This window comes from Malurus melanocephalus, unplaced genomic scaffold (genome assembly GCF_030028575.1).
Source record: "Malurus melanocephalus ecotype Western Australia unplaced genomic scaffold, MMel_1.1 scaffold_921, whole genome shotgun sequence".
In the NCBI taxonomy this organism is placed as follows: Eukaryota; Metazoa; Chordata; class Aves; order Passeriformes; family Maluridae; genus Malurus; species Malurus melanocephalus.
The window spans coordinates 130,802-138,848 of NW_026624153.1; the positions used below are offsets into that span (position 1 = coordinate 130,802).

General features: G+C 46.0%; 1 protein-coding gene across 1 annotated transcript in view; it reads right to left on the reverse strand.

Moving 5' to 3' along the window:
• Nucleotides 1-8,047, reverse strand: part of EXD3 (exonuclease 3'-5' domain containing 3) — a gene marked incomplete at its 5' end in the record, with an annotated part of 69,510 nt that overhangs the window by 51,856 nt on the left and 9,607 nt on the right. The window contains 2 exons of the mRNA XM_057386138.1: nucleotides 12-151; nucleotides 580-633. Of these exons, the coding sequence (XP_057242121.1) occupies nucleotides 12-151; nucleotides 580-633 (194 nt within the window). The remainder of the gene's footprint in view (nucleotides 1-11; nucleotides 152-579; nucleotides 634-8,047) is intronic.

Here is an 8,047-nt window from a genome sequence, read left to right on the forward strand (position 1 = left end):
GGTGTTTCTACCTTGTGATGTCTTTGATATTGAAGCAGGGGTCACACCAGGTGTCCAGGGTCTGCAACAGCTTGCTCTGGAGCTCGGGATATTCTGCCACRTAATCTTCCACCAAATTAGCTTTATCCTGGAGCAGTAGTGGGGTACACATCTAGCAGAAGAAATTACGTTGATAGCACTGATCCTGCCTTTGATCCCCATGGAGCATGGGAGCAAGTTCCAACCCTGCGCACCCCACCAGTGCCGCCTACAAGAGCGCTGTGACATTTGCAACACAAACGTGAGCAAAGCACCAACGCAGCAAAGTACTGATCTCTGCCTGGGTGATGAACACAGCCAGGATTTGTGCAACTGGTGGTTGCAGACAGATAAACTGGGCAGGAGGTGTAAAGGGGACTAACAAAACACACCCTGCACCTATCCTTGATGTAAAGGTACATCAACAACACAACAGGTACTTCTTGGGAATGAAGTAAAGCCTCAGGTGAAAAGCAGCAGGAGGTGGAGGGCCCTGATGGGTCTCCTGCTGAACAAAAGGTGGATCTGGTGACAGAGATGCCTGCAGAGGAAATGACTCACCTTCTCCACATCTTGATCTGGCTGTAATTTCAGCTTAATACTCAGTATGGCTGCCTAGAAAACATGAAAAATAGTTCTGTATTTAGAAGAACCCCACAGTGGATAAATGGGCCTTATTCCAAAGTTACGCACATCTGTAATGTGTTAATTATTTCTGTTACATTGTCAAGCACAAATCCCGCAAACATTTGGCCACATTCATTCCACAAATGTACAAGAGCACTCCTGGCAGAGCTGCATATCCTGAGTAACAACAGCACCTGGAGCAAAAATTAAAGATCTAGTTGTTGGGTAGAAAAAGAGAAAGTGAAGCACTTGGACAAAACCAGCTGGGGTGCATATTTCCTACCAATGTCATGGTAAAAAACACCCAATCCACCACACCTTTCTGAGCTAATGTTATCAGTCTCACTGTGACTTTGAAGTTTTGCAAAATAGTTGCATTCTGTGAAAGCAACTCAAGACGTTAATCATCCTGATATCAAAAAATTACAGTTTCAATAATTCCTGAGTCACTCCACACCTCTGAATGTGCCAAGGTCACGACACGCAGCGAGATGAGCAGAACTCTATATTTCTCTTTTGTGGGACCTCCAAATCTTTGATAAGCCAAGACCTGCCATGTTCACAAACTGCTCCAAAGCAGGATCTTCTGCAGCCAGGAAGGAACCTGCTGGGGTGAAGTGCAGGAACTCAGGCACAGAAGAGCTGGTTCAGCCACCACTTGTCCTGCCCCAGCTGGCGACTACAGCAATGGAGGAAGCTCTAACCATATAATGCTTGGGAGGCACAGACACTAATTAGGATTTACAGGAGGTAATAGTGTCTAATTGYGGTAATGTGTAAGAACACTTGGATCCCAAATACAAATAAGCACTTACTGGGTGGCTTTACCATAGTGCCTTGTGCCAGTAACTGAGGCAGTAAGGGCAGGAAGCCTTGGAGCACCCAGATGTGTTCGTGCTGAACTGGGAACTAGGAATGAGGAGCTTGGACATGGAGTGTGCTTCAAACYACTGTGCTGAGTCCGGCTGCATTTCCCAAAGGGCTGCAAGCAGAGCTRAAAACACATCTGTGACCCTGCCAGACCTTGCCAGCATCCCACTGACTAGCAATGGGATGGAAACCACTGAGTTCACAGAAGCCAGCTTATTCAGATGAGGATAAAACCAGTTTGGGCATGGCTTGGAGGAAAAGCTCTTCCATAGGTCTCCCTGCTTTTGATGATTGATTTTGATTTGAGAGAAACCAGGAAAATTATGCATTTGTCAAAAYAGATGCATTTTAGAACTGTGTGATGTGTTGGAATATAGAATGATAAAATGGAAGGAGCCTTTAAAGCCCRCTTAGTTCCAACCTCCTTGCAGTGAGCAGGGACATGTTCAGCTCGATCAGGTTGCACAGAGCTGCTGTCCAGCCTGACTTGGAATGTTTCCAGGGATGGGTCAGCCACAGCTTCTCTAGGCAACCTGTGCCAGGGCCTCATCACCCTCATTGTAAAAAAACCCTCTCATATCTAATCTAAATCTCCCCTCTATTAGTTTAAAACCATCACCCCTTGTCCCACCACTCCAGGCCTTGATAAAATGTTTGTCCCCATCTTTCTTATCAACCCCATAACACATAAACAAAATGCAGTAACAAATGTGCATTTCCCCAGAGGAAGAGAACCCCCATCATTACATGCCACCTGCATGAAACCTTTCTGGAAAAACTTAACCAGAAAAATAACCCAAGTGGGCCAGGTGCATGCCTTGAAATCCATTTTCTGTGATCACCTGAGTGACACCTGAACTCAGCCCATCACTAGCAGCACATGCCCTGCAGAGCCCGACAAGCAGCACACACAGCTCACAGCTCAGCCCTGCTCACAGCAGAAGCAGTGGGTTACAATAATTTCTGGGGAATTCATGCCTGTGTTTCACCCACTGCACTGCAGACTGAGTGCAGAAAAGCAGAGAATCAAAACACATCATGGAAGTTCGACTGCTCAACCCTACTGTCTCACTTAGGAGCGGGAAAACATCATCTTTTCCTGTTGTTTTGATTTGGGTTTGGTTTTGAGGAAGATTGAGTTGTTTATGTTTTTTTTTTAACACTGCTTCAGTGAAAGTTCAGGCTTCATCCTCAAAACAGAAATCAAGAGAAGAACTTGAAGCRACAAAAAGAGGAATCCCCATTATTGCAGAGACTGAACAATAAGSCACATGAGCATTGCTCAGCCCAGCTAAACCTCAGCCAAAATTCACTCTTATTCCAGACTTTATAACTATTCCACCATTTAAAGGCAAAAAAGCTGTTTCTTTTCTCTCTCATTACCAGCTTAATGTCACAACATTCAAGCTGAGTGATTATTCTCAGTTGAAGGCTGACTTCTGGTGTGGACCTGAAGAAGGGGTTTGGGTCTCCAAATCTTTGGCAGCTGCTTTTGTTTTCCACCCAGTTCCTCAGTTTGCTGAATTAAAAGAAATAGTTAAAAAAAAAAGAAAAGAAAAAAAAAAAAAGAGAGATTTGCAACTCTGAAAACCTTGTTTCACCACTTGATCCCATATCTCATTAGTACCTTCTATTGTAGCCTTAGTTTTAACTGCAACATCCAACAGCTCCCTAATGGCTTTTTAATGTTCAGATTAACCTAATTGCCGCACTGTTATCTACATGGCAGAGGTTTATCTCCAGCCCTATTAATTGTACAGGTGACTTAATCAGATGAACATGTGGGGTGTCAGGTTGGATTTTCCTCTTTTCCTGGTTGGATATGCCACCCTGTCCTAAAGGGTGTAGAACAACAGATGTTCATTTGTYCAAGGTGTGGGGAGTCCTCCTCTTCCCTCCCCAGGGCTGGCAGGCTCAGCTCCAGCACACCAGGGCAGGAAGGCAGAGCAACTCCAACCACACAGATTCATGGTATCATWAAGGCTGGAARAGCCCTCTGAGATCACCAAATCCAACCATCAACCCAGCACCACCMCAGTGTTCACTGCCAAACCAYCTCCCCAARTGCCACATCCACATGCTTTTTGAACATTTCCAGGGATGGAAACTCCATTGCTCTGGGAAGCYTGGTCCAGTGCTTTATATAAGCTGGTTAATTGAACACCCTCCAACTCCAGTAGATACCAGAGCAGCCACACCAATGGTGCTGCTGGCAGAGCCTTCCCACAGCAGGGAACACTCACAGAACAGGGCAGCTGCCTTGTCCATGCCTGAAGCTACACGTGGAAGAAGAAGCATGACCTGGGCTCTAAGAACAGACACCAGGCTGGATCAGGGGCTGGCGGCTGAGCGAGGACAACAGAGATAACATCAGCCTGTTTACAATGGGAATAATAAGAGAAGAGATATGAGTAACTGCAATAAAGATGAAAGTGCTTGGCAGCTGTGTCTGTGGTCTCAACTTCGAGCTATTTTAAGGTTTTGTTTTTTTTATCATCGTGTTTTAAATTGTTTCACTCCACAAACAAGTTTTGTGTAAAACGACCCTATTTTTAACAGTCTGTTTACAGCCGATAAGATCTCCAGCAAAGCAACACCTCATTCGCAGGCTCATTTTGACTTAGAAAACAAACACTTTAATGAGGCCGAGCAGGCTGTAACAGAGCGGGTGAGAAACCCTCTCCCCACCCAGAGTCAGCAAGCATTCCCCATCTGCAGTGCTGGGCTGAAGGCGAGCCAGGGAAGCTGGAATCTGCAGTTCATCCAACTGCAGATCCTAGGGCTGCATCAGCAGGGCATCACAAATCCTGGACAGCAGGWACCCCCCACTTCACCAGCTGAGTAAAAGAGCCAAACCCAAGGTAAGGTGCAGGAACATGGGGAAGCCCTGGGGAATGCTGAGATACTCACAGCTTATCAGGGTCTACTCACCCCCTCAAACTCCAAAGAGAATGTTTTTGTCATGGCTGATGGCATAAGGAGCCTTTGCATAAAAATACATTTCATCCAGAGAGCTTCTAGCATACTCTAATAACAGTAATAATTAGCATTATTGCTGTGTTCAACCTGTRCTAAACGTCCCGGTAACAACAAATCCAGGAGAGGCCAGTCCCTCTTGTGCCTTGAGCCCCCAAGCGTACACAGGGGAGGGATGTGGTGAATCCACTTCTTAGTGCAGGAGAACAGCTGATGGCCATTGCCTGATCCCAATCCAGCCCAAGCTCCTGAGTCTCCTCATCCTCAGGGAGCTTTAGGCYATTCTTTGACTTGAAGATGATGAAAGCAAAAATCCTATATGGGCATTCTGTAATAGTTTTATCTCCCAAGGATAAACATCTAATATATAGCAGAGGGCTTGTTGAGGCCAGGAAAGAATTCAAAACTGGGCAATACTGCATTGAATTCTATCTAACCCATGGTGCATTGACCAGAGATGGGGGAAGTTTCCCACACCTRACATGTTCAGGCCCAGCCATGAGCACCAGAACACGCCTGTAGTCACGTGAATGCAAACCCAAAAGTATGGGAAAGTGGGGAGTGTTCTGGAGTGAGCACATCCCAGACACCCTGCACCAATACCTGCTCCTCTCAGCTTGTTTTGAATGCAATTGGCTCTGTCTCATCGAAAAATGACTATTCTTTCCACGCTCAGTATGAGGCGCAGGAAGCCACACAAGATCTTATCTGCAAGGGCATGTGCACTTGGGTGGTGTCTGCACTGACAATTTCAGCAATTTTCCCACGGTGGGGTTCGCATCAGAGSAATAACCTCGTGCAGGAGAACTGTTTGGAGTGCTGAGGCAGGAYAGACATGAGTGGTTTCTGATGACTCCTGCACTTGGCTCTGCTGTGAGCTGGGACAGCACAAATGCGACTGTGCCTGACAGTGCACTATTTCTGAACACACGGTGAAGGAATTTCTGAAAACCCAAAGAATAAATCAAACAACAGAAGAAGAAGACTGCAGAGGAGGAACCAACGTCAACCCCAAGAAAATCAGAGTGATCAAAGCCTGGATAATGGCAGAAGTAATCGAGTAAAAGGCACACCAGGTATTAATCAYTGGGCACATCTGTTTCGTGTTTTGGAATCACTCATTTCAAACTGGTGGCTAATCAGCTTTGCTGARCTTTCAGACTGTATCACTGCACAGTGGATGACACCACGTTCGATGGTTGATTGTTTCCYGTTCAAAGAACACTCCACACACACAGCTGGCTGTGGGCAGGTCTGCAGAAACCAGGGAAACACAACATTCCTCAGGTCCACACTCCAGAGACCAGGAAGGAGTGAGACCATCAGCATGGAGTAGTGATAGGTTACTCCCAGCTAAAGACTCTTAGGTACAGGCAGAGAAGCACAAGCCCCRGCTGGAACAGCACAGGTGAGGGGAAGAGGGACCCGAAGCCAACCCTCTCTGATTTGTGTCCCTCAGGTCACTCAGCAGTTTTAGGTGGGGTTTAATTGCTCAGCTCATTCTCTGAGCACCAGCCAAGGTTCAGATGTACTCAGGGCACCCATCCCCATCAGACCAGACTCTGCACATCTGGATCTGYTGCACATCCCCAGGGCTGTCCCAGAGTCCCCCGAAATGCTGGCAGCAGGAGCAGAACTACCATCTCATTTACGACTTCCCAGCAATGTTCAAGCTCCTTCCCCAGCATTCCCCAGGCACAGCCCAGGGCAGAGGTTGTCTCTGAAGTTTGGGAAGGGCAGCAGTGGCCCATGGCTCGCAGGTTGGTTCCCTCTACTCCAGAGGGGCATCCTCTGGCAGGCAATGTGCCACTAAAGCTGTCCTTTACCAGTAGGGTGAGTTCAGAGGAAAAAAGGGGTGATACTAAAACATCATCATCTTTATGCGAGAAACAAGTGCTGTAACATTTTTCTGGGGTTTCTTAACYAATATGATTCTTGATTTAAAATAAAAAAAGGAAATTCAAATACACACACTTCAAAACACAGTAAGAGCTGAACAAGTTTTTGTACAATTAAGATGGTGAAYGGAGATAGAAGCAATATCAGAGACATTTTCTCTGGCCTGAGAACAGCTCAGAAAAAGCCAGAGTGAAGAAATCCAGAATCTGATGCTCCATTAATGTTCTCAATCAATGCTTACACTGATCTCTACTGACAGATCTGCATAGATACATTGTGTGTACTGCAGCACCACGAACAGAATAGGGCTACAAACACCAGCATCCCTGACTCGGTTCAGAACATCCCTGCACGGAAACTGAAGGTCATGGGGGGGGGGGGCCTGAACTGTTCACTTTTACACTTTTGAGTATTTTTACCCTGAGCGCTCCTTTAAGTTTAAGTCTTGTCAATCACCCTTTCTATTATGTCTGTAGTAGTATTACTGACAAAAACTTGCAGTTCTGTGTCCACACAGCCTTTTCTTTGGGTACTCCAACATACTCCAACATATTTTATGCCAAATTTTAACTTAACTCTACCTGATAACCCACATTATCTTAATTGAAAGAGCAAACATTAACCAAATCTAACAGATGAGCCTTCATTAGTTTTAGAAATTGATAGATAAAATGTTAGAAGGAAAATATACTCTTTTTTTGAAAACAGAGAAATCTGAATGGCCAGCAACTGAAAATCCTGTTAAAAATAAATCACTACTGGCTTCATCCAATATTCTTGTTTAAGAGCCAAAGTGATGAAGGGGAGAGAAACTCTGTGAATCACCGACACAGGGAGGCTGGAGTGGGAGGTCTCTCAGGCCCAAGAATATTTCTGGTTGTCAGAGGCTAAAAAGATTATTTATTGTTTCCTTCCTAAACCCAGCTCCACTGCCACCTGTTCAGAATTTACTATAAAGCTGTTAAACAAGACGAGAACTTTGATGCTAACTGTGAAAACAAGTTTCAGTGTATCTGACCCGAGCAGCACTCACTGCTGATCCAGAAGCAAAGGAATTTGATTTTTTCTTTAGGCACAGCTATCTTTTTACCTTTATAAGCTGTTTAAAAAATGTAAATAAAATAACTCAGTGGACAATAGAGGGCATTTATCCCCCAGAAAGACAGCCGCCACCCTTAGACATGAAATATCGCAGCACATTAAGTCATGAGACCCCGCTAATCAAAGCTGACAGGGCCCTGAATGTGATTTCTGCTGAGACTTAGCGATATCATGGGGCACTGAAGCATGCACAGTCTGCCAGACTGCCCCTGTTCATGTGACAATGGCTTTTATTCCCCAAAGGGGCCTGCGAGTGACAAGAGTCCCCTTTGTCTCTGGGCTCCCGCATTCGCAGTGCAAGAGAGGTTCATTCAAGCAGCCCCAGACACTCTTTGAAAGGCTGAAGTGTAACATAAGATGACCATGAAACACTAGCTTGCCTTCTGCCTAGCCCTCATTCTTCTCCAGCACAGCCTGGCCTATTCAAGGCCTCTCGCAGCCCCGCTCGCGCTGCATTACCCCCGGTCTGCTGAATCCCGGCATTGTCCCAGCGGCACGGAGAGCCCTCCCCGTGCCGAGACACCGGGGCCCTTCACACCCCGAGAGAGACACCGGG